The sequence below is a fragment of the Macaca nemestrina genome, chromosome 5 (genome assembly GCF_043159975.1).
Source record: "Macaca nemestrina isolate mMacNem1 chromosome 5, mMacNem.hap1, whole genome shotgun sequence".
NCBI classification, from domain to species: Eukaryota; Metazoa; Chordata; class Mammalia; order Primates; family Cercopithecidae; genus Macaca; species Macaca nemestrina.
The window spans coordinates 33,939,139-33,967,013 of NC_092129.1; the positions used below are offsets into that span (position 1 = coordinate 33,939,139).

A 27,875-nucleotide genomic window follows, 5' to 3' on the forward strand; every position below is an offset into this window, starting at 1 on the left:
TATGAACAAATGCTTAGCTTGCTTTAAAATTTGATTATAAATGATCTGAAATATATTTTTGACAACAGAACAAAATCTAAACTTCTGCAATAGTGTAGGTCTATATTAAAAAGACATTTTAACTCAAAGTACATTTGAAGTAAGCCAGGAAATATTCAATGTCACATGGGAAGATTGCATGCTTGCTTCTTCTCATGGTTCTTGTGATATGTAATGTGAGCAAAAATTTGTAAAGCGCTTTTGTAACAGGACGCCTGTAAAAATAACCAGTTCATCAGAGTGAAACTTCCATGTTTTTGTTTTGATTTCCATTATATAGGTTGTCTGATGCTATTTTCTGGTTTCCACTACAAAAATACTTGAGTTTTAAGATGATTTTTATTTAATGAAACATGACATTAGAAAATGTAAGAACTACATAATATTTCTCTTTTAAATCAATAATTGGGGAAAAAAACCCCTCTTAATTATGCAAGATTTTCAGTTGAAAGTTGGAAATACCATTTTCAACATGTTTAAGGCATAATTAATTTTTTGATTCCATTTTTTGAAAACCCTTAAGTCTTTGAAGACATAATTTTAGTTGTATCAGTGAGATAACATGCAAATAATTTTACAAAAAAACAAAACAATTCTTTAGTAATAGCTTAGTTTAGCTAAATCTAAAAATTGAAGGGAAGTAAAACAAAAATCAAATCAGGGGAAAAATCTTTCTCCATGTTTTGCCCATTAAATCCCAATATGCTGCATTATTAAGGCAACTATTCATAGTGGGGTTGACCTTAATGCTATCTTTTAAAACGTTTTGTAAAAAATAAATTTCAGAAAGAATTTTAAATAACTTAAAGAAAAGCCTATTTTCAAATATCACCAGTTACTACAGAAATACATATTCACATTTAGTTGATGAAACTGGCATATGATGTGTAAAATTTTTCAGATTTCTCAATGTTTGATTATAAGTCAAGCAAGCTTCTCACAGCTGTAATACAGTAGTGCATTGTCCAAGCCATCAGAGTCCACTGAGGCCAAAATTAATGTCTGAGCTAAGAGGGCATAGCCCCAGAGGATTTGTATGACTAGCCACAGTCTCCATTAAGTCAGCAATTTCAAGCTGAACAATTGATTTTTACCTAGAATCAGCTACAATTTCCATTAAACATATGTTGTTAGTGCTCTATGACTATACACACACACACACACACACACACACACACACACACACACACACAAATCATGTATTTTCTTAAGGAAAAAAACTAAAGAAAAAATGAAGTAAGATTTGCATAATGAAAAACATTAAAATGAATTTCAGTCATCTTTTTGTAAGTATGCATATGCTGAAATTAGTATGTAGTTTATAAGCTAGATATTAAATTAACTTTCAATGCTATTTCCCTGCTGTAAAATTGACCATTTAACATGGAAAAGATATTCTTGCTGGTGGGGAGCAGACTAATGACTTCGTAGACCTATTTTTGGCAGCATGTTGATCCCTGACACCAAAATAATAAACTCTGATGCGCATTTCTTTCTCAGAACTGTAAAGATCACACAGACGGCCCATATTGTGATAAATGTCTTCCTGGTTTCTATGGCGATCCTACTAAAGGAACCTCTGAAGACTGTCAACCCTGCGCCTGTCCACTCAATATCCCATCCAATAAGTAAGTAACAGACTTACCCCATGAATAAATTTAGCATCCATTTCTGCAAGTACATTTTTCATAGCAAATATACCCTTTCTCTTATCCCATGTAAATAAATAATAAACACAGACATGAATATTTTTCAGGAAAATAATATGAATTTTCCAAACCTAAGGTATTTAAAACTATGAGGATTTCTAAGAATTTTTAATTTTTTAGCTCTAGTTTTGGTGATATAATATCTGAGAGTAGAACTCAAAAAGAATTTTGACACCAATTCCAAAGAACATAAACATTTATACAAACATATACATGTGCATGCATGTACACACCTACACACAGACACATACCCATCTTCATGCCTTAATAAAAGGATACAAATACAGCTAATTTGGATTCTACCCGTACACTATTTTTTTGTGAATCTTGGGCAAGTCATAAACCTCTCAAAATGTAAACTGAAGGGGCTGATTTAACTGACTTTTAAGCACCCATCCTCTCTCTTCTTTTTTAAAAAATTCCAGTTGTTTACCTAGAACAACCACCTTAGAGCAGATTTTTTAAAAACACACAGCAACAAGAAAGAGCACTTGACTTCCTCATTTCCTTACCTTTTAGGGGAATGCTATATCCAGCTGCTTGAATTCACATTTCCTCAGGGCAGCCATCTCTAAGTAAACAGCTAAGCACACCCCAACAAAAATGTTCTGTTTTGTTTTTAAATTGGGATATTATGTTGGAAAAAAATCAACAATTGTTACTCAAAAGCAATTACAGATAACTATACTTTTAAATAAAAGGAGATTCTTTTCTGAAGAACTCTCTTAAAGGTGAGCTTAGTGCTTAATGAAGTTCATATCGTATTGTACACTTTCCAGCTATCTCTAGGCACTGTGATAACTGACAGAGCAAAAATTGTCAATGATCTTTAAGGGAAATCTGTCAGCTATAGTCTTTTAATGTGAAGATGTGATCAAGTAGGTCATACTTCAAACTCTTACCCAGAATGCGCCTAATTAAAACGGTCTTTTGTTCAATTCAGTGAATACTATAAGCTAAAGACTTTCAGATAATTCTGACGTTAAGTTTAAATGTTCTACTTGGAACTGTTCTTCCTACTGTTCAATCCGCATGAAATCCTTATCCTCCCAATGACCTTCTTTACTCAGAATTTTTTACCTTACTCATTGTTTGAAAAAGAAAAGAAAGTACTACTATTTCATAAAAGCAGACTGCTATATTCTAGGCCAAACACTATATTTGGTATTATTTCACCTTCAGCTATAACTCAGTAAGGTAGATATTAATATCCTCATTTTATAGATTAAGAAATGAAAACTATTAGTAGAAAAAATGGCATTATGGTGCCAATTCTAGAACCAGAATCTTTGGTTTAAATGCTGGGTTCCATTCTTTCCAGCCGTGCAACTTTAGGCAAGTCACTGAAACTCTCCGTGCCTCAGTTCTGTCATCATTAGTTATAATAATAGGACTCTCATAGGGTTGATGTGGGAAAGACATAATTGAAATGTGTAAACCACCTAAACTGTGACTGGATATGATGAACCCAATCTAAGAGCTGACTGTTATTAACCTGCTCAGAGTCATCGAGCATTAAAGCATCAGAGTTGGAATTCTAGTTTTAAAATCCATGTGCTTTCCAAATCTCTACAGTCTACAATGAAGACTTTAAAAACAAGACACAGTGCATTTTAAGTGATAACACTAAAAGCAATAATTAATTCGTTAGATAAGTCAATTTATCTGGCAAGATTTTGAGAAAATAAGACGTTGGTTTAATGCAGGGGTCCTCAACCATCTATGGCCTGTTAGGAACCGGGCTGCCCAGCAAGAGGTGAGTGGTGGACGTTACCACCTGAGCTCTGCCTCCTATCAGATCAGGCAGGCATTAGATTCTCATAGAAGCTCGAACCCTATTGCGAACTGCACCTGTGAGGGGTCTAGGTTGCATACCCCTTTTGAGAGTCTGACTAATGCCTGATGACCTGACGTGGAACAGTTTTATCCCAAAACTCCTCCCCTGCGTCTGTGGACAAAATTGTCTCCAAAACGAGTACCTGGTGCCAAAAATGTTGGGGACCACTAGTTAGTGTATATTAGTGATCAGAACATTTCCAGGGCTTAAGGCATGAGCCTGAATGAGCACAAAGCTGAAGATTCTTTAACAACCAAGGATGTTAGAGAAGAGGAAGAAGGCAAGAGAGAAACCTACTGGAAAATAATGAATATAGGAGAACAAATGAAATATATTCCTTCATAATTAATGGCTACTCAAGTCTATGATAGTCACAGCATCACATAAAAACCTGCACTCTGGTATGTAAGTGAAGAGTTAGATCACCCAATGGAAGACCTACTCGTTTGCCATGACTGAATGGCATTCTCTTAACCATCCTCATTTACATGAAACTCATTGTTCATGACTAACATGCATTTGAGGAAAGCAGAAGGATTTCATCTGGCCACTTGTATTGCATCTTCGTCTCAGCCAAGATTTCAAGAGCATTAGCACCACTATCAATCCAGTAGAGCTGGCTGCTCATTGCACCATGTGAATTCCAGCTGAATACATATTAGAATTATATAATTGGTTGAGTATGTAAACCCTATGGATTTACCCTCAAGTCTGACCAACATTTACTACAAATGCAGAAGAAACATTAGGGAGATAATTTTGCTTGGATAATTATAGGCATTCATGACCCATTGTTGTCTCTTTATTTGCTGTGCATTTACTTGGATAATGGGTTCTAATTGTTGTTTCTGAAAAAGAAAGAAAGTCTGCAAGCATTAAAACACAGTCTATCAGTGCCAAAGGGATCGGGGTTCCAGTGTCCAATAATGTTATTTCCTAAAAGATGTGTATTCCAATTTGGTATAATTATGTTGATCCTGATTTTTAAAAATGCAGATAACACAGTGATAGCAATACCAGTAACACCAAGTATTTAAGGATTCTTCCATTTTCAAAGTGCTTTCACTTAGAGTAATTAGCAATTATTAGTAAATATTATAATTAGCAAATTATCAAATATTAATATTATAAAATATTTAAACTAGCAAATTACTAAATAATAATTTTATTTTTAGTAATAGAATTGGGACTAGAGTAGCAATCTATTTTAAATTCCAGCTTTCAACGTGGTATTTTAACAAGCAGAAAGGGAGGGCAGTGATAATTCACTTAGTTTATAAATCCTAGAAGTTTTGTGATAGGATTATAATGTCTTTTACATTTAAAACAATTTAAAACAATTTTACATTTAAAACAACTAGAAAATTATCATAGTTTAACTGCACAACTGTAATGAGAAAAATCCATTTTCGTCTAACAACCTGAAATGTTTAAAAAAAATCAGTAAACAAGACACTTACTGACCTAGGGAAACTATCCTTTTTAAAAAGGTTTTGTAAAAAACATTACTGTTATAATGTGAGCTAGAAACTCTGAGATATGAGTTGAATATGTGCACATAATCCTGAAGATGGGATTTTAATTTTCATGGGTTATTCAGAGGAAAAAAAAAAAAAAAAAAGAGCTAAAGGTTGCCGCAACCTTCATGGGAAGTCTAAAGCTTAGTGATAGTTTTACCTTGGTGATTTATCTATTTAATCCCTGGTCATAAATCTTATAGATCACAAGCATTTTGGCTCCAAATTTCTTAGATAATATTGCTAAATAAATCAAATGTGTAAGAAGATAGAGATAGATTGGTGTAATTATTATGATGTATGAATACAGACAAGCATATAATATTTAAATTATACATATATATCAACTTCATCAACTATTTACGGTGGTCACTGTGCTTGGCCTTCTCATCTTGTTGATGTATCTATTCTAGCTATAGATTGTAACTAGGCAGTAACATTTATCTGGAGAGAAGCAAATAAAAATGTAAGTATTCCAAATGTTTATATTCATTAATTTCTGGCATCACATAGCTTATAGGTTAAATAAAATATGAAAGTGACATGTGAATCTCTGCCTTTGAATACTTAGGATGTGTTTGAATATATAATATTATTGAAGTTGTTATAGATTTTCATCAGTTATATAATAAAAGACAGTATTGTCCCAAGGCTGGGCAGAGGTAGGCCCTCAATAAGTTCTGTCTACTAATATCGTTGTAAATACTACTGCCTTGTGTGGGTCAGGAATGCTGAAATTTAAGTTTTTGAAAGAATGAAACTCAAATTTAAGTTGACCTTTAGGCTCACTCAAGAGATCATATTGAATGCACATTGTTAAAATTAATATAGAGAAATATATTCCAAGACAAGAGGTAAATTTAAGGAAACATCCAATTCAACCATATTCTCTAGAAAATTGAGAATGCTCTAGATGCTTTAGTACTCTTTCCTACACATTGTTTTATGTCCACATGGGAGATTATGATGGGTCTTCCTGGTTCCATATACCAAAGGAAAAAACTAAAGTTCAGAGAAATTAAATGCCTTGATAGTGATTATACAGCTTGCTTGTGGCAGAACCAATATTGGAACTTATATATTTTGACTCACCTCTCTGTGCTTCTTCCAGTGGGGCTACAGTAATAGAAACAATTACAGAAACATTGAAAAGAAGCAAAAAAAAAAAAAAAAAAAAAAAAACAATAGAATTTAATGTCAGACAAACTGTAAATGTTCACTGTAAAAATCAGTAAATCTTCACTGTTTGGCAAGAGTTATGTTAACTATGCTACATAGTTACAGTTATATTAACAGGTATGTTAATATAAGGGACTACAACTAATATAAGGGATGCGAAAACTGCAGATTTAATTCTTAAACTATTAACTAAATACCTTAAACGTTAAATCAACATACCTTAATTTGTTTAAAAATTTGTAAAAAAAAAAAAGGCAAAGTTTTTGAAAAATTAGTAAATTGTATCTATAATTTATTATGGCACTATGCTTTCATACTTTTTCAGTATAAAAGGGTTTATCAAATCAATCATATTATTCCATTTTGCAGAATAGGAAACAGGTTTAAAGAAATATATCATTCAAAGACATACTTAGAAAATAAATCAAGTCTAATTAAAAAATCCAATTGTGGAGATTAAATCAGATTTCATAGTACTTAAAGGTAATTAAAGAAATAAGTGTTTGCTTAATGATTCTTCTGAGAATAAGTAGGAGAGATCATTGAACTGAAGAAGAAAAAACTTAGAAACTTCAGAAATGTATGAAGCTAACACCAAAATCATGAAGTAAATGATTTTTTTCTTTTTCTCCTCTTCCTCTCAGTCCTCTGCCCCCTCTCAGTTATGTGTGGATAGTCTCATTACCCTCATCTGCAGCTTCTCCACTGACATTGCGTAGCCACTCAGAATGGTTTCTTTTCCTACCCAACTGTTCAAGATGATAATTAGTTGAAAGGAGTCCTGATCCCCTATATGTGCAAATACAGAACATGCCCTGATTCTCTAACCCTCATGATGGAAGTTTTAATTTTATGCTCGTGATTAAAGGAGTGGTTGTTTTATATGACATCACAGTCCCAAGAAGCAATTCCTTATATTTTATTTCAAATGCATGACAGTTAAAGACACACAAAATATTCTCACACATTTACTTAATATGTGTTTAATTTTATTTTAGAGTATTGGATTAACTCTCTGTGGGAGCATTTTATGTTAGAACTGAATTTCAGGACCCACAGGAGAAGTTTCCCTAATGTCTGATAATCAGGAATTGTTGAGCTTCTATTGAGCAACTGTTTTGTTTTTGGCTTCTGGCTGCTCTGAATTGTTTACCTGTTGATTGTTCACTTTTGCATTAGCTGTGAAAAACCTCAAGGCCAAATGCTGATCCACCATTATCAAATGGACATACCTTATAACATGCAGTTTGAATTCTAAATACACCCTTGAATTTATCTTTTTTTTAGTATTTTTTTATCTTTAACCTTGCTTTATTCTTAATGCACATATTTTGACAGAATTAAATTATTTTTAGAACAAGATTGATTGTTTCTGTATGTATGCATGTACATGCATAAACATACATGCATATGTTGACATACATAGTCACATGTGTGCACATGTATGTACACATACATATATGCATACGTGTATACATACTTATAAGTAGATCCTTATAAAAATAAAAGTGTATATTCAACCATTAAGAGGGATTATTTTCGTGTCCAGCTTCTTATTGGTTATCCCAATAACAGCTTCCCTTCCTTCCCTATTTGTGGAAAATGCCTGCTGCTCTTGGCTTTCTTGTGTTTCCTGTGGCGTGGTTTGGATAATCCAGGATGAAGAACATTCTCTGCTGGTGTGGAGCTAGCCAAATAGAGATAAATGACATAATCTTGGAATCACTTGAACTCAGTGATGATCTCAAAATTTCCTCTTCGTGTCACGGAACAATTAGCTTCATATCTTGGCCAAAATCAGTGCTAAGTCACTGCATTTGCCAATGCAAATTCTGTAGACGTTTTTTACTGTGCATGTTTATTTCTCATTCTAATTTTATTTTTGTTGTTGAATGCCATCTTCTGCCATAGCTGTAACTGCAATTACAGCAATAAGAGAGTGAATCTTCGGTTTATGTTGTTGAAAGACTATCAAAGCACAAATACAGATATATTTTATGAGAAAGTTTTATTTGGATGCATTATGTCAAGTATCCACATTACTAGAAACCTAAACTTACTTAATTCTTACCAGTAGGTTTCAATGACAGTTGGTTATAGGAAGAAGAGAATATCACCTTAAGAATCTGAAGTCCTAGATCCCATACTAAATTCTCCTGGAAATTTTGTATATGACTTTGGTTAAGAAAAACTGTGCCTGCCCCAACCAATTCATAGGATTTTGTGAAAATGTGGTAAAACTGTAAATGTATGCTGAACGGTAAGGAGCTAGTCAAATCTAACATATTCTTATTGCTTAATTTTTTTCTTGAAAAAGTGTTGATTTTTGTCAGTGAACACCTTTTACTTTACTTATGTTGGTTTTAACTGACAAGTGAATGCATTTAATAATTTGAAATCTATTTTATGAATAGGTTTAAAATGTAGGGTGCAGTGGCTCATGCCTGTAATCCTAGCACTTTGGGGGGCCAACGCAGGTGGATCACTTGAGGTCAGGAGTTCAAGACCAGCCTGGCCAATATGGTGAGACCCTATTTCTACTAAAAATACAAAAATTAGCCAGGTGTGGTAGCACTCGCATGTAATACCAGCTACTCAGGAGGGTAAGACAGAAGAATCGCTTGAACCCAGGAGGCAGAGGTTTCAGTGAGTCAAGATCGCACCACTGCATTCCAGCCTGGGCAACAGAGCAAGACTCTGTCTCAAATAAAATAAAATATTTTTAAAATTTTCGGAAGCTTTGTCAACAACCATTGACACGAGTTATGATAAACTGATGTAGGATTATAAAAAATAATTGGTACCGTTTTCTTTCAATCAGTGTAGTCCTATAGAGGGGGTATTTTAACCTGCGCATCTTCAGTGCAATCACAATCCTGTCAAGAAAATCACCCATAGTAAACTGTCTTTGGATCATGTGTAGTAAAGTACAGGATGCTTTATAAAAGGAGTTTCTTTACTCGCAGTGCACACGCTGGGTATGTCTTGTCTGCTCTTCATGACAGCTACTATAACTCCTTAATGTGGAATCTTTGATCTAGATAATATTTATAAATTCAAAGCATCCCAGACCAGGTTTTATCTCCTTGACCCAAGAGATTCATTTAGACTTTCCACCTGAGCTGAAATGTTTAAAACATAGACTTACCTGGTCCTAATATCTTGCTAGCATCCCAAAAAAGAGAAGAACTATTAAATCTTTGCACAACTACCCAGAGTTAAGCCAGAGAAATACCATTCAGAAATAGTATTCATGATCTGATCTGCACCGAAGTTAAGAAAGTATTTCAAAGTAATTCAAGTGTCAGGAGCAGGATGAAATCAGGACTTGCAATGTTTAATTTGTTGTTCTTTCTTTAATTCATTTAGCCATCAAGCAAGCCTGTATTGAATTGCCCTGTCATATATAATAGAAAATAAATCTACTTAGGGAAAACATAATAAGAGAAAGATTAATTGAGGGCATTTCCCTTTGAAACGGTAGCACAGCAGACCTTACAGAATTCAAAATGGTTGATGGCCCTTCAGCGAGCCAGTCAAGAACCGCATAACCATGTGTCAATCTTGGGGTAGGGGTTCGTGTATGAGAGGTGCCTCTCACAAGGCAAAGAAGCATGACTGGAGTGAAACATGTTGTTGAAGGCTAAAGCTAGCACCTGAGTTCTCTGCTGGTTCTTCATCTGGTGTTCAGCTCTATTACTTCAGACCCAAATTAGAAATATGTGCAAAAAGAGAAGTGAACTTTGAAACATGCCAGAAGGTATGAGATGGCAAGGTTGCTTTTGTTTGTTGAGATTTATGATAAGTTTAGGTAGAATATGCACGCTTGATCTCTTCTGAAAGCTTTCCTGAGGTGTGAGGGCATACCTGCAAGGAAGCACATGCCACAGCCTGCACACAGGCATGCCCCACTATGGCAGCAGCTGAAGAAGGAAGAACTGCCACCATCACTGCCACATACTGAGATTTCCAAAATCTCTAACAAATTTCTTCAGGCTGCTTCAAAGTCAGAGGGATTTGGCTAGAGAAGAAAATATGTGAGGCTGCATATGTGCCAGGCCTGGAGGAATTTCTAAAAAGCAGCTCTACATTTCCACTTGTTACTGATGATCACGACCCAGAGCAGTCGGAAGTCAGTTAATAACATGTCACAGGGATACTGCTCTCCACTGGGCTATATTCACGTCTGCAGAAACAGCGATGTCATTTCATCCTCCATTGGCCAGACCCTAATCTCAATCTCTGGGGCGAGAATGACCAGTCTGTACTCTTTTGTCAGAGCAGTAGTGGAGAGAGAAATGAGAAAATGCTGCTAATGACTTTGTGTATGTGTTTCTTCCTTGTCCCTGTTTTCCACAACAATATCAACGTAGCTTTAGCCCAACGTGCCATTTAGATCGGAGTCTTGGATTGATCTGTGATGGATGCCCTGTCGGGTACACAGGACCACGCTGTGAGAGGTAAGCGTGTGCTGCACTGTCTTGCAAAATGATTTCTACCTTGGGAGTTATAAAACCACAGATACAATCATCCTTTGCATCATCCTTTGGAGAAAAATGGCCACACTCAATGAGGTGAAATAAAGTTTCTCAACACACTTGTCAAACAAATGCATTATATTTTTGTAATTTATTTATTTTTCAGAAATTGCTTCATAAATCTTCATTCACTCAGAGAATATCTGATTAATGTTTTAATCTTAAAGGTTAAGTATTAACCTACAATCTTTGTAGAAAGTATTGCTCAAGTGGAAAGTCATGCACTTTAAAATTTATCTTGCTGTCTCTGTCGGCACCATTTATTTTTCATAATTAGCTTTTTGTCCTTAAAATGTAGCTTGAATGCGTAGTTCATAGTTCACCAAGTGGTTCATAATTTACTTTAAATATACTTGAAAATAGAAACAAAATGTAATTTATTATCATGATTTGTATCTTCTTCTAATTACTCCTAAAGCAGTATTTTAATTCCTGTTGATTTTACTGGGTTACTTTGCAGTGGACACAAGAGTATTATTTTATGTGATTTGTGTGATTATATTTCCTCCTGAAATGTTTTTGAAGAAATAATTCTTCTATATATTCAGCCTCAGCATAAAAATGATACAAACTTCCCCCTTGACATCATTGCCAAACACAAAAACCTCCCTCTGGTTTCAGCACTGGAAATGTCCACGCTGCTACCCTTCCTGGGAGGGCGGGGTGCAGAGGAAGTGACCTGCTTTCACTCATCATCACTGAGGCTAACCCTGAAGAGGGCTGTTTTTGCCCGTCTTTTCCTGTCATCTTGGCAGCTATCACCCCTGTTTCAACCAGGATGCATAAAATTAATGAAGCAGGAGCCTATCACCCAGAGAGAATTTAGCTAGCGACTAGCAGTCTGTGGACAAACTGCCAGTGACAGTTCCTAGCAGCAACAAGTACTATTTGTGAGTATGGAAGCATCTGTAAATTAGGAATGTAAGAAAAAAAAAAATGAAACAAGCAGCGTTTATTTGCAATCAAGAAACTAGATATCTTTAATTGTGTGTGTGTCTGTGTGTGTGTTTAAAGAAAGGCATGTGCATATTACTTACTATAATAGGAGAACATATCATTGCCAAGACAGATTTACATCAAGTGCTTAAACCCCCCAGTTCACTACAGGCAGCCTTTTTTTAGCAACTGGAAAATGACAGCTGCTCTGTCATACAAGGCTATTAAATCCACTTATCTAGGTGAGCATAATCTCTGATATATTTATATTGCTCTGCTTTATGTACTATACTCCCTATACATGTTAGACAATAGTTTCTGAACCATCTATAATTTAAAACCCCACATTTTACTTAACAAACATCTGTTTAGCAACTACCATGTGCTGGGTACAGGGCTAGACATTGGATATAAATATATGCATTTTCCCATCCTTGCCCTCAGCACCTCACATCTTTCTTTAATGCAAGTGAGGATGGTTGCATGTATTCTTCAGAGAATTCTATTTGAATAGCAAAAATCACCAAGGAACGAAATACCTGACAGAAAGCATGATTTCCTGTCTAAAATCTGTATTAATCTGATTCAGAAGATGGCAACATGCATATGCAGTGTAATGAATGGCATAGCTTATCTCCAGCTCAAGTTTTTCCACAACTGATACCATATTTTTCTGGCCAGAATTTAGGTTAGGGTTTTCCAGGAATATTTAAGATTTATAATTTCATTGTATTTATATGAGTCAAAAGAATCCCTTAGATAGATCTAAAATATGAGGGAAACATTTTTTTGTTTGAGATGTGCCTGTTGAAGTAGAAGAGAGGGAAGATAAGGGTCAGGGTAAGGAGGAGATACTGGTTGCATTGAAAATCTTGTAATCAAAACCATTCTGTAAATGATTTGTGTGATCAGCTTATGCACATCATCTAAATAAGACCAGAATTTAAAAACTAAAGCAACATTTCCCAAATTGTAGATGTTCCTGGAATAAAGAATTCTGTGATCACATAAGTTTGGGAAGCATCCATTTGCATGTTAAAAGTTCTGGCATGTCCTACAGTGTGTAATGAAGAAATCTGTTCAATTTGTTTAGCTCAGCATTTCCTCAACTTATGTGGCCATAAACTCTCTGCTTTAACTATATAGAAGGAATATGTCTCAGACTACAGCTCAGGTGGGACAACAGTTATAACTTTATAGTCTTTATCACAATTTAATGTATATTTTGAGACCCCTTTCTCTATATGTGGGACCTGTGAGGGCTTAGAAACATAATCTGAGCCCCTTTCAAGTTGTTTTCTTCTCCTCTCTCCAAGCTTGAATCAAAGTTCTATTAAGCTTACCTAGTACCAAAGGCCTTGTTATGCAAGGGTAGAAGGGAGGGTATAATGTCTGTGAGTATGTGTTGAGCAAGGGGACATATGGTAGGGCCAGCCAGTGCTGAGCATTTCACCCAAGCATGTTTCTGCTGACCTATCCCTTTTTTCCTGTCCTCCTCATTACCTTTCCTTTCAGGTCTAGAAAGCCTCCCAACTACTTTCATTCCATTCTTGGGGGCACAGGAATCATTTAGCTTATTTCATTCCACGCTAAGACCCACCAGCATCTCTACCATCATCATTTTCCAACTCCATCCCATTTTCTATTTGGAAGAGGATGAGCTACATTCATGGAACTGGTGGCTTTCAGAGCTTGGAGTCTGGAAGATTCCTATGTCTCTGCCTTCTGCCCTGTCAAATCCCTTCTCTCAGACATGTAGCGCAAGATGGCCTTGCTTCTTGAATGGAGGGGGTGAAGAAAAGCAGTGAACAGGAGAGTGGCCAAACAAGATACAACCAAACATGGACTGGTATTCTGTCACAAGTAGAACACTGGTTACAGCTTGGAAAACATTCACTGATGGCCAAAACACCACTGTTTTTGAGGTATCACTGCTTTGCTGGGGATGTTTTAAACAAAGGGAAAAGAAGAGTCAGAGAGTGAGGGGAGAAGGTATTCATCGTGGCACCTTTGCTAAGATTCTAGACTTTTATCATCTGGACAAGAGGAGAAAAAAATTAACAAAGAGACAGTATCTTGAAGGGCTAAAAGGGATTAAGTAAGCCTTAGAGCATCAAGAGCAATTAAAAAGAATATTGAGCTAAAAGTGAGTTAAATGCTGAGGATACCTGCCTGATGGGACACTAAGATACTTTCAGAATAAGTCTATAACCTCAGCAACCTGTCATCCATTATGGAGAAGGCATTTCAAAAAGACTGTGGCAAGTTTACCTGGTGGGTTCTATAGGACAACATGAAACCTAATGGGATATATAGACTTCTTAAGCCCTCCCCACTCCCCAGCTGGCAAATTTTTAACAACTCCTCCCTAGGTGAGGGGAGAGGGGTCAAAAGCCAGGACTAATTTCACAGTTGCCACTGAAAATATGGAAGGTATTTAAATCCAATTGCTTAATATTTTGAAAATTCAACTACAGTTTTATCCTCAAGATTCATATCAGGTATCGAAGAGATTCCTTTTTGTTTCTTAAACTTCAGTTCCAAAATCCGGTTTAGTTCTTGTCTGCTTCAGAATGTCTGAATTGGAATCAAGTCTAATCACCCCTTTGATCACTATGCTCTTGAGACCTTCTACTCATTTCTGAGTCTCCTTGTGCCTTTGGGTCCTGAATGCAGAGCATGGGACTTACTAGTGCCGTTAGCAAAACTGCGACTCCAACTGAGGTGTCAAGAGGCCACTCATTTGTGGTTGTGCAGTTTGTACACTGCACAAAGACCCTCAGGGAAGGGGAAGATTGAGGGCTTGAATCCAGTCTGCCCTCTTCTTTTCCATGAAGTCCCTGGGTGTCTAGCTGTGTCCACTGTCTCTTTACTTTTTCTGCATGTGTCTAGAGAGAACACTTTCTTCCAACTTGCAAAAGGCACCATTTGAGCAGGCAAACACCCTCAGTCTTTTGCTGATTGTGTCAAATGGGAGGAAGTAAGAACACAGCATTACAGCCACGCCCCTTTATACAGCAGCCACCCTCTTCTGTGCCTTTGCCAATACCGTTCCCTCTGCCTGGAGGATTGCAGCCCTTTCACTCCTCCGCCCGAGGCTAACTAATCCCTGTTCAGCTCCCAAAAGTCAGCACTATCATCCTGAAAATGTCCTTGATTAGGCCTAATCTGAGTTGGTTGCCCTTTTCTGTGCTGCCATAATAGCATTTGCATATCTCCAGTTGTTCTACTGCTACATTTTAAAATGTGTGTTCATTCTCCATGGACTGTAGTATAAGATGGTACCTTCTTTATATTAGTACCATGTAAAAGTGCTCAACTGATTTTTTTTTTTTTTTTTTTTTAATGGGGTGGGAGAAACAAGAGCTTTTCTCATTTGCTTGGCTAGATTAAGCTAGCATTATATTGTTTCATTGTTTTCAGTGTATAGATAATAGAAATGTAGACCATGATTTTAGCCAAAAGTTGCTGAAAAAATGATGGTGCAGAATGAGATAAAAGTCTCATCAGTGCGGTTGCTTTCTTCTCATTGTTGCTTCTCTGCACGTCCGCTCTTTTTCTACCTCTCCCTCTCTCTCTTCTTCTCTCCCTCCCTCCCTCTAACATTGTTCCTAAATTATCAATAGCAGCAAGAGTAACAAATAACTGCATGTGTTATCTGGAGTCTTATTTACATTTAAATGGTCCTTTTTCAAAATATTGCAATTTGATTTGAAAAAGGTAACAGATATGGAAAGGAACAATGCCTTTGTTATGTCAAGATGTCTGTTTCTAGCAAGGCATTCAATAAACTATTTTTTAAAATGCACTCATTCTGCCTTGCATATGAAAATGAGGGGGCTTGACATTTCACATTGCAATTATTTTTGGTGGAGTGAAAAACCAAAGGACTGTGATTTAAACTGATTTTAATTAGGTGAATCCAACTTGATCAGACTCTAACACATTATTTTTATTAATAAAAGTTATATGATTAGCAGCATTATATTCTCTGACCCTCAAATTACTTTTTAATTCCGAATGGAACATCTTCAGAAATCTCTAATACTGTTCTCTGTATAGAAACACACACCCATACACCAGTAATGTGCTGAAGTGTTGCAGAAAATAGTCCCACTTTCAGTAACATGGCATATGATTTTTCTATCATGTATATTCACAAATTTTCCTTACATGTCCTGCAAGAAAAAAAAAAAAAGACAGATACTTCTTTAGTTATTCTATTTAATTGTAGTTATCTTCTTCCTGAAATGAGTTTTTTTTTATTATGGAGAATTTCAGTCTTATTAATTGGTATCTAAGTTAAGAAAAATTCCCAGATCTCGTTATATAAAGCCATCTCTCTGAAGGGCAATAAGTCATCTTGAGGAAAGTGAGCTGAAAATAATAGGTTTTCGTTTGCTGTGATAATGATCATTGTATATACTTATTCCAGTGGCACAAAGTGACTCTCTTACTGGTAAACAAAATGAGATGTGAATATACGTGGATGTGATCATAAGCTCTGAATATTAAATAAGGCAAGAAGAATCAGGTTAAAATTCAAAAGAATCTTCTTCTTATCTTTATCAAATGTCTCTCCTGAAGGGATTTTGGGGGAATTTTATGCACTCAAATTTTATTACATATTTTATAATAGAGAATTAATGAACAATTATATTTGTGGTTGGCAGTATTCTTCTAAGCAGTATTTATACAACTCATAAATGGATAAAATCTTTTGTGAATATAAGTAATTTCATTTACAAAATTATGATAAAAGATCAAATCTATGAATTATAGTACCTAAGAATCTATACGTTTTCTAGAAAACTAAGAATAGTCAGTGTATCTGCACCAAATTAATGACTCTGCCCCAGAATTGTGATTTGTTAAAGTACTCTCAACATAATGTACTGGATTTAAACCATTTTTATTTCAAATGGGAGAGAGCCTTTCTCTAAATAATGACTGCATATTTGTGAGTAGATGAGCATAAAAGTAGTGTACTACTGAGAAAATTATATTCTCCCACATTGTTTTTGATCCCCTTCAATTTTGACACTTGCTGCAAAAGACTTTATCTTCATAAGATGGCAAAAATAACAGAGCTAGCCTGACCATGAGATTCAGATGCCCTGTTTTGTTTCTCCTTTGGCAAGTGTGGCTTAGTATAAAGCGTGAGCAAATGTCATTGAAAGAGAAGAGAGAGCAGAATATAAATAGGCGCTGCCTATAAGGACATTTCTGCATGCCTGTAGCAGTAAGTTGCATTTTAAAACATAACATTTAGGTCAGAGAAAATTTGCTGCAATAATTTTTTAAAAATCTTCTCTGCCATGCCCTATAAACAAACTTTGGTTTTTCCAATAATATGTAGATAGTTTTTGGTAAGAAAGAAAGAGAGAAAGAGAGAGAGAAAGAAGAACAGAGAAAGAAAGAAAGAAGGAAAGAGAGAAAGAAAGAAAGAACCTGGATTTGCTGATAGAGTTGGCAGGCACAGTTCAGTATCACCTTATGGCATATTCCCATAATATGCAGGCATGCTTTCTCAAACTTCCCTTTAGTAAAGCCTTCAATGAAAATCTGCCTCTGAATTCATATGCAAATACATACAAATAGATTATTAATTCAGATATACCCACAGCCCCCACCCAATTAATAAGAATCTTCTGAGTCACAGTTTCTAGTTAATAAATTCTGAACTCTTATTACTGAATTTCCTTGTGAGCCTGTTTCCTCATAACAAGTTCTGGCTGCAACAACAACAAAAAATGTGAACCTTACATAGTTGTAGCGAAAATAACCAACTGGAGTAGAGACACATGATGTGTTGCACTACAAAGGCTTTCCAGCATGGATCTGGATTCCTCCAGAGTGCCAGCAGCAGATTCTTATTATGCTTTGGTCTCGTCTTCAGTGCCAGTGACAAGATTATATATATTTTTTTTTCGGGCTGAAATCTAATTACTAGTGGGCTGGCAGGATTTCATCTTGTATCTACACTGCAGTCGTAGAAAAACATTTTTTTAATCACTTTGCGTTTGAGAAAAGGAACACTTAAAAGGAAAAGCCATCATCCTGGGAGAACGGAAGAATGAAAAATATGTAAACATTGCCCCAACTGAGGTCCCCCTAAAGGCTCACTGATGAAATTTCTTGCCTTAGGTGTGCAGAAGGCTATTTTGGACAACCCTCTGTACCTGGAGGATCATGTCAGCCATGCCAATGCAATGACAACCTTGACTTCTCCATCCCTGGCAGCTGTGACAGCTTGTCTGGCTCCTGTCTGATATGTAAACCAGGTACAACAGGCCGATACTGTGAGCTCTGTGCTGATGGATATTTTGGAGACGCAGTTGATGCAAGGAACTGTCAGCGTAAGTCCTGAACTATTGATGCCCCTGACAGAATTGATATATTGTACTTCAAAGTAGCTGATGAGTTCTTGACTGTGGATTGAAGAGTAGGAAATTATGTGGAATACATGGTTGATAGATGTGCAGAATATACAGAGTCTGCATATTCCAGAACATTTCCTTGTACTAACTAATAGAGTAAATCCTTTGAAAATTGCTGTGTTATTGAAGCGTCACTGTTTTCCACATGATAAACATGTTTCTATTTACATGCGGAAGTTTTTTTAATGAACTTATGTCCACGGCAGGAAAGAAGAATTTGCACATTAGGTAGACCCCATGTATCCTTTTTTTGTTTATCTCAATTCTAATCACTTGCCTGAAATAAATTTTTCTGCCCATGATATTTCAGTAGTAGCCATCGGAAGATGTTTATCAGTTATGCTTTCATATGTTAACCTTACAGTGTCGTATTTTGTAATTGGTGTAAAATTCTGCCAATATTTTCACACATTGGCATTTGTCATTGTTGAATGATTAACCTCATTTTAGTTTCATAATAGTAATTTATGGACTATTTCTAGAATGCTCTTTCAGTGTTTTCCTTCCACAAAAGTAGCTACTCTAGGGCTTCATTCATACTAGTATAATACATTTCTCCCCTCTTTACTTTTTTAGCTATATTAATACTACATAGAATTTCCAAATCGTTAATATCAGTGGGATTATAATATGAAGGGGAATCTTGTTGCAGAAGGTCAAATAGAATGTGAATCCAATGTTAGCACTTGGCCATCATCAGCTTCATCTACTGTCATAATGTTTAAGCACAGTAGATTATGAGACCAGCCTATCCATTCATTTCTGTCCAGTTTATGTGAGAGGCCCTTCCAATTATTCAGGTGGGTCCCAGGACATGCAGAATTATAGAAACCACTGTAATGTAGCCTATCATCAACTCTACTGTAAGCACTAAAGACCCAGTAGGGTCCCCTATTTCATTAACAGATGTGTCTCTTTCATCACAGGTTTAGAAGATGAGTTCTAACTTTGTTATTTAATAATGATAATTTGTTGAATCAAAACCAGATCACTCTCTGTACCAACTGGCACCTATTAATGTAACCTGTACTTTGATCTTTTTTTAAAGCAAAATTTCCAACAGGCTCAAAGTGCCATTAAACACTGAATTCTTGATAAATGTGTAAAATCATAGGGAGCCTAAGAAATTCTTCCTTTCCGGCCGGGCGCGGTGGCTCAAGCCTGTAATCCCAGCACTTTGGGAGGCCGAGATGGGCGGATCACGAGGTCAGGAGATCGAGACCATCCTGGCTAACACGGTGAAACCCCGTCTCTACTAAAAAATACAAAAAACTAGCCGGGCGAGGTGGCGAGCGCCTGTAGTCCCAGCTGCTTGGGAGGCTGAGGCAGGAGAATGGCGTGAACCTGGGAGGCGGAGCTTGCAGTGAGCTGAGATCCGGCCACTCCAGCCTGGGCAACAGAGCGAGACTCCGTCTCAAAAAAAAAAAAAAAAGAAAGAAATTCTTCCTTTCTGACAGATCATCTAGGGTCTACATTTTCTAGCTGTGTGCTCCTGAGCAAGACATTTGACCTCCTTGAGACACAGTTTCCTAGTCTACAAAAAGGGTCATGAATTTTCTGTGGGGACTAAAGGATTTGGCACATAGAGGGTATCCAGTGAGTTCCTGAGTCCTGGAGATGCTCACACATGGTAACTGTTTTTGGTAGCAGTGCTCATAGTAGCTGTGCATATCAATTGTTCACCAGTGAATTCTAGGGCTAAGTTAGTCATTTACTGACATTTTATCCTGTCTTCCAATAACCCCCACCCCCATAAAGTTAGAGATATTATTCCACTTATTTTATTATGGTAAACTAGGGATCTGTGGCATGAAGTCTTAAGAACATAAAAAAGAATGTGAGAATAAAAACATTTTGACCATTACCAATTTTCATACTACTTGCCATGAATATAGATGTGATTATAATTTTTAATGCTCTTTGCCATATAATCACAATTAAAATTATAAGAAGCACATTTGTTACTTATTTTATAATTTTTCATGGATACAATTATCACTTCTATGCATGGGTGGTAAAACCTCAAGGAAAGAAAGTTCATGAAAATACATTATTTTAGTTACCTATAGATTTGTTCAAGAAAAGTACACCACTACAAAGAAATACATTTTGCATTTTAAATGTGTGTATATTGTTGGTGTCATACTTTTCCATTGAAATGACACTTTAGCAAAGCTTTATATTGCTTTGTTTTTTAAAGATAACGTTAATTAATTACCATCATATTTATGGTAAAATTTAATTTTGCAGTTTACACTCTAAGAAGACGTGACTTCTAAAGTCTAAATAATTTGATGTTTTTAAAATGTGTGTATGATACGCATAAGAAGCTTTCATAAAATAATAAAAGTATATACAAATTTGATAAATCAGATGAAAATGGATATTTAAAGGAAAAATTTTCAGCCTTTCCTTATATTTCAGCTACAGACTATCCATAGGCTCTTTCTGTTTCTCAGTGGCCGTTACTCTAGTATCCACTTGGCAGACACTGAAGACAAACTTTACTGGAAGATAAATTAAGCAGTTTTTAGAAGAGCAGTTGTTTTGTTTGTTTATTTGTTTGTTTTTTAAAAGGAGAACCTAGAGCCAGGAGAATAAAATATTAGCATAGGCTGATAGAGTACCTGTTTATAACATAATTTTAAGTTGTGTTCAAATCAAAGTATTCAGAAATTTAACAAAATCATCTATGAGTAGCCTAAATTCCCATGTCATCTCCTCCTTGTATTTTTATTCTGGTATAAATGCAATTATATGTACCATTAAAAATATAGGGTAAACAATGAATTACTATTCTATTTGTGAAAAGGCCACTTGAGCTTTAGACTGATTTATTCTACATTTTAGAATAACCTCAGACAGCTTTATAACAAAGCAAAAAAGAAAAAAAGATTACTTAAACTACATATATTTTCTATGTTTGGAGATAGCCTATAAACTGTAAAATAAAAGTGATTCTTAAATGCTATAATGCTATAGTCTTAAGATACTTGAAATGATGCTGTTGTTGTCTTAGAAACTTTCGAATCTTAAAAAAGGCATAAATATTTCACCTCAAACCTTTTTTTAAACTTAACACAAAAACTGGCACATAGTAAATCATTAAATCAAAAAAAGTAACTAAATTTGTCTAGATTAATAGTAACATTAAAATTATGCCAAGGGTGCTATTAATTTTGATAATTCCTCAAAATTATTTTAGTTCTAAAGTCAGTATGCATTACTTACAATGGGATAATAGTATTTTAAGTGTTACCCTGAGGTATCTGTAAAGAACTAAAACAGCATTACACCTTGAGTCAAGAACTCCAAGTTCCCATTACGTTCTGGACTCACCTATATGACAGAACAGGCATATGGACTTGTATAAGCTATGGCTTCTTTCGATTTCAGTGTCTTCATGCTCAAAATTGGAATAATGATGATGACATTAATATTTTAATGGCATTTGATGGGCCAGACAAGTTGCTAAAGCCTTTACATGAATTATGTCTACAGCTTGTAGAATTGTCATAAGGGTTAAATGCCTAACAGGGCACTTAACATTCTGTTACTGAACTTAAGTGTCCATGTTACCATGTGGGGTATATTATTATTTAACAAACCTATTAAGACTATTAGAAAGTTTTCCTGACCACAGATTTCTCTTCTCTTTGCAGCCTGTCGCTGTAATGCCAATGGCTCTTTCTCTGAGATTTGCCACAGTCAAACTGGACGGTGTGAGTGCAGAGCCAACGTGCAGGGTCAGAGGTGTGACAAATGCAAGGTAAAGAGTAGAGGCTGACCCATACGTTACTTTCTCTTTGCAAATGTTCACTGACTTTTCATGACATGTTTTGTATACCTTCGTATATTAAAAGGAAGGTTTGGGATTATCTAATTCTACAAGTGAAATGACTGTGATCAGTGAAAAGTTTTTTTCAGACTAGAACAAAATTCATTGTACATTACCATTTGACCTTAAGCTAACATTTTGTTTGGCAGTGAATGTGTATTATATTCGCTTTAATTCAGACATTTCTGAAACAAATAGCATGCAAATTTAATCTTAATCTGTGGAGATACTCTTTCTTTTGCCTTTACATTTTTGGCAGAATAAAATTTTACTCCCGGGGCCGGGTGCGGTGGCTCACGCCTGTAATCCCAGCACTTCGGGAGGCCGAGGCAGGTGGATCACAAGGTCAGGAGTTCAAGAACAGCCTGGCCAAGATGGTGAAACCCCGTCTCTGCTAAAAACTACAGAAATTAGCCAGGTGTGGTGGCAGGCACCTGTAATCCCAGCTACTCGGGAGTCTGAGGCAGAAGAATCGCTTAAACCGGGTGGCAGAGGTTGCAGTGAGCCGAGATGGTGCCACTGCACTCCAGCCTGCGCAACCGAGTGAGACTCTGTCTCAAAACACAAAACAAAACAAAAATGTTACTCCCTTTGCTTTTTAGCAAACACCTTCTTCTAGTTCCATCATTTAAAAGCTACTTCCTGTGAGAACTGTACCTAACAGAAGTTTTCAGTAGAGAAGCTAATCAAGGTATTTTTTAAGATGCATTATTTTGCTAAAACAAAATATTCAATTAAAATAGAGCATGTTGTTCTCAGTCCCTGAACATACCGATTGCCCTGCTTTCAGTATGGCAAGCAACTTCAGATTCCTCCATGAGAGCGGACAGATTTGCTCTAGCTCTTTGACAGAAATGCCTTGTATTTGTGATAAAGATAGTTAAGCAGAAGCAAGCATTTCTCCTATGTCAAGCTGGCCTTACTGTAGGAAGTTTGAAAGTATCATCTGCTTCTATCTCTTGAATAATATCATTGCTCTGTTTTGTTTTTATTGTATTTTATGGTTGGCTTTTAAAGCCCAATATGTGGTGGGATCCAGAGAAGCGATTCTGTGTGCTATGTGACTGCGATCCCGTTGGCTCTGTGTCACCGCAATGTGATATTACAGGAAGATGTGTCTGTAAATCAGACTTCGTAGGGAAACAGTGCAACCTCGGCAGGCAGGTGCACCAACAGGAGGAGCAGCCGCGGAGAGCGCAACGGGTGCTGGGTTCTCCTCAGAGGTGGGCTATCGGCAGCTCCAGCGGGTGCCCTCGGGGAGCCTATCGGGCCCCAGCTCCGGTAATCCCAGAGGCACTGCATGGCTCATGCCTCCGCATGCTGTGTTCTGTGTGCTGCGGCTGAAGTTCCCTGGTGGCATTTTACCAAGTAACAATTGCTAAGTGTGCAAATTGCAAATGCAAAAATTAGACAATTCCTAATTGAACCCTTGCCCTTTTAAAAATAACCATCCATATGCTTTAAAAAGCATATTCAAGTTCATAGGGTCATAAAACTTTCAATTAACCCAACTTTCAATTAACCATGAATATGTAGAAATCAAATAAAAATCTACTTGCGAGAACCTATAATCTTAGAAATGGAAGGGACTTCAGGCATCCTTTGGATAAAGCTAACTTTTATGAATGAACAAATGAAGGGAAATCTAGCAGAGAAAGTGATTTGCCCAAGAAAACTCAGCCCGTTTATCTGGTATTTTATCATCCGTAAAAATTTTGTTAATTTCAACATCAATTGTGCTTATGTGTACGACAAACACAAGAAACACATTTTCACACACTATAAATGGACAAGTACCCCAAATGGGGGAAGTTTTTTCTAATTACAAAAGTGTGGTTCTCCTATCACAGGACAAAACAAAACAAATGCTGGGGAAGAAGGAAGAGAGTGAGGGAGGGAAGAAGAGGTCCCAGGCTGAGCTGCAGAAGAGCAGGAGACAAAACTTGCCAGTATAGAGTGAGGACGTGCAGGGAGTTGAGGATAGGGCATAGAAGGAGAGAGGGAAATAAAGGGTAAAGAAGAAGAAGTGAAAAACAACTCATGGTTTTATTTCTTGGCTCATTATCACACATTTTTTAAAAAACAAATTTTGATGTCAGACTGCCTTAGATCAAATCCCGGCCTCATTACTTCCTAGCTATAAATTCGTTGAATCTTTCTGTAATTCAGCTTCTTCATCTGTAGTAAGATCCACTTCAGAGAGTTTATGTCTGCTTACATACTCCAAGAAGCAAATGCTAAGAGATTTCCTGGGGGAAAGGCCAATGAAGCATGAAGTGGGAGAGAGCATAGCCTGCTGCTGCAATGGGGTTCTGACTCCCAGGAAAACATAGAAGGAAACACTGGGTAGGAAAAGCCTCGTTTGGTGAATTTTGTCAAACCCTAAATTCTTGGCCAAGCCAGTGGGATGTACCCAAGCAAATTTTACCCACTAAAGGAATCCTGAATTGGTCAGGAAGACTCTAGTATCTTATTGTAATCAGCCTGAGAGAAAGATAATCTTGTGGAAGCTCATCTTAGTTCATTCCGAGTGCTATAAGAGCATAGCATAGACTAAGTGGCATGTAAACAACGGAAATTCATTTCTCACAGTTCTGGAGGCTGGGAAGTACAAGATCCAGGTGCTAGCAGATTTCCTATCTAGTGCGGGCCCTCTTTCTCTAGACGGTCATTTACCCCATGGAACCTCACATGGTGGAGGAACCTCTCTGGGGCCTCTTTTATAAGTGCAGTGATCCCATTCAGGAGAGCTCCATCCTCACGACCTAATCACCTCCCAAAGGCCGCACCTCCTGTCTATACCACCACCTTGAGGGTTAAGATTTCTACATATGAATTTTGGGGGAACATAAACATTCAGTCCATTACAGAGCGCCTCTGGTGGATCCAAAAGCCAAGAAACTGGAGGCTTTCATTCAGTGAAATTCTGCACTGCAGGTTGTCTGGAAGGTAGATCGGATGAGGCGCCTCCAAGGTGTCTCAAGGCAGCAGTGAGAACAGTGTATCAGGCAGGAGCATGGAGAGTTTTTAGTAAATGTTAGACCTGATTACTATTATTATTACTAGTGTTGTTAAATGAAAACATCTTTAAAATAATTTTTTTCAAAACCAAATGCATACATTTACAATAAAAAAAGATAATAACTGATTAAAATGTCTCCAAAATATAAATTTAGCAGAAAATCAACGTTCATTCAAGCCCTACATGTCTTACAGTACTATTGCATGAAGCAGGGTTTTATCCTGAGACTATTTCTTCCTCTGCGGCAGTATGTGTGAGAGCTAAGAGCTCGAATTCCGGAGCCAACCTAGCTGATCTGGAATCTTGACTCCACAGTTGGTTAGCTCATGACCTTAGGCAACTTACTTAACCTGTCTGTCCCTCAGTTTCACCACTCAATAAAAAAGTGGTGAGAATGACAACTGTCTGCCAGGGTTGTCCTGAGGAGTAAATGAGTACATATTTGTAAAGAGTTTAGATTTGTAAAGGGTTTAGAATCGTGCTTTTCAAAAAGGAAGCACAGTATGTGAATGCTAGTTCTTATTACCCCGAGAGAGACACATTTATGGGAACCCATCCAATTTCCCACTGGGTCTGGACAGACACTCTCTCCTGTATTTGTTTTACCTCATTAATTTCAATTACTGACTATGAATGTCTGGTCCTTAAGTTTGTTTACTAGTGGGGTTTTCTTTAGCCTTTGAAATAAATTTTTGAACAAATTTGTAAACATTTTATTACTAAAATTTGGTAGTATTTAGTTTGCTACAACTTAGCCTTTAAAACTACATTATTTAAATATTTGAAATGTGAGGTAGAGCCATTTCTTCTTGTATATTTCCTTACATGATCAACTTTGGAATTTTTAAAATGATAGATATAATTTAGAATTTCATTTGATATTTGATTGATTTAAAGGGGTGTACACACACCCATTTAATGAGTAAATCAATATGAGTGTGTTGCATATATATAGATGTAATTATATAAGTCTATATATATATATGTCTGTGTATATATATGTCTGTACATATATCAGCATATATATATGAGTGAAGATAATTTCTGAAATAAAGATGAATACAATTCTATGACTCAGATATTTTTCAATACTGTTTTAATATATCATGTTTAGTCTTTTTGTCTATATATTTCTGTTTCTGTTTGTGTGTCTGGGTAGTGTGTGTGTCATTATGGGTATGTAATTGAAATTTACATAGCATTTATATAATTTCGTATTTTTGTTTAATTTCTATTTCATGCTATATCCTAAGCATATTTATATCATTAAAACTGCTTCAAAACAGGATTTTAATTATTGCATATTATTTTATAATGTGGATGTCATCATTTAATTTATTCAACAATTTTTCTAACATTGAACATTTAAGTGCCTGCATAGTTATTCACCATGATAAATAATATTGTAACAGGCATGCTTTTGCTTTAATAATTGTTCCAATTTCTGATTGTTTCTCTAAGCCGGGTATCTACAATTTTACGTGAATTTCTTTTTACCAATAATAATACTATATGGTTAGTTTTTTTTATATAGGTGAATTTAATTTCAAAGTCATGTCATCTGTTGGAACTGTTACATGCTTTTTTCTTTAATCATTTACCACAATCTGAATTAGAACTAGAAATAAAAATAAAACCAAAAGTACATGTAAAGATGAGAATGATTGTCAAACTCATTCAACCCATTTTACATTTTAAAAATAAAACTATTCTTAGCTACAGTCATTTTAAAAGTCTAATTTTCAGTTTGATTTCATTTTTATAACATTTTTAAAACTACTAACAATAATATCTAAAATATATAATGAGGCTTATTCACTTCTCTTTGGGTGGCTCACGTTAAGTGGCAAAATTTGTTTTTTTACCAAGAAACAATGATTAAGTCTAATTTTCCACAATAAGAATTATTTTTACAAAGAAGTAATTACCAAGACTAATTTTCCAGATTAAAATATCATAATAATGTGACATGCTTTATATTTTTTAAAAATAACCCTGAAATACTTTAAGCAGGATAGATTCTTTTCATTTTTCTGACACAAGTGATTTTTTAATCCATCAGCATTTTCTAACATTGTCATTTTAGGCCTGATAACATGCATTTCAAGAAAGTCAGCCGAAGCTGGTAATGCAAACTTGACCGTAAAAGATTTGTTATAGATAGATAAGAGATATGCATATGAATAACTCATCAGAGAATGAAAGTTTCCTTTACTTACCTGCTCTGGTTCTTTAATACATGTTCTCACTAAGCAATTTCAATTATTAGAATGAAACCCAAGAAATCAAATGTTTGTTGAACCAATTATTTGGTCAGTGTAAGCATAACCTGAAAATTATATTTATAATATGAACATTATAGCAATGATTAAAAGCATGTATGGATAGTGACAGAATTCTATCAAATGCTAGGGCGAAAAGGATTATTTTAACATTAGGCTGCTGGTCGATAATGCCGAAAGTACTTTTACCAAGTAGGAATCCATAGATCTGAAAGTAATCAATTCAGATTGCTAAGAAAGAAGCAAGTAAAATTTTAAATTAAGACTAGAAATATCACCTATAGGTCCTTTCCATATTGCTATTGGAACCTTGAGAAGTATTGGGACAGGCTGGTGAAAATACAACAGACAGTAAAGGAAGTGCCTAATTCTGCAGTTAATTTTGATAAAATATCAGAATAATTGAACTTTTCTCTTTGGATATCCTAGACAAGGTCCATTTGATTGAATGAAAACCCAGTTGTCATAACATCAGTGAGGAATCCTGATAACTCTCAAGTTCCTTTTTTCCCACCAGATCTTTGGTATTGTGATTCTT

General features: G+C 35.9%; 1 protein-coding gene across 7 annotated transcripts in view; it reads left to right on the forward strand.

Moving 5' to 3' along the window:
• Nucleotides 1-27,875, forward strand: part of LOC105465590 (laminin subunit alpha 2) — a 628,094-nt gene that overhangs the window by 374,962 nt on the left and 225,257 nt on the right. For 4 of the 7 annotated variants that reach the window (XM_071096438.1, XM_071096439.1, XM_071096441.1 and 1 more), the window contains 5 exons: nucleotides 1,540-1,667; nucleotides 10,655-10,741; nucleotides 17,903-18,114; nucleotides 21,858-21,964; nucleotides 23,051-23,314. In XM_071096438.1, coding sequence (XP_070952539.1) covers nucleotides 1,540-1,667; nucleotides 10,655-10,741; nucleotides 17,903-18,114; nucleotides 21,858-21,964; nucleotides 23,051-23,314 — 798 coding nt within the window. The remainder of the gene's footprint in view (nucleotides 1-1,539; nucleotides 1,668-10,654; nucleotides 10,742-17,902; nucleotides 18,115-21,857; nucleotides 21,965-23,050; nucleotides 23,315-27,875) is intronic. The other 3 variants (XM_071096442.1, XM_071096443.1, XM_071096444.1) reach the window with 1 other exon arrangement.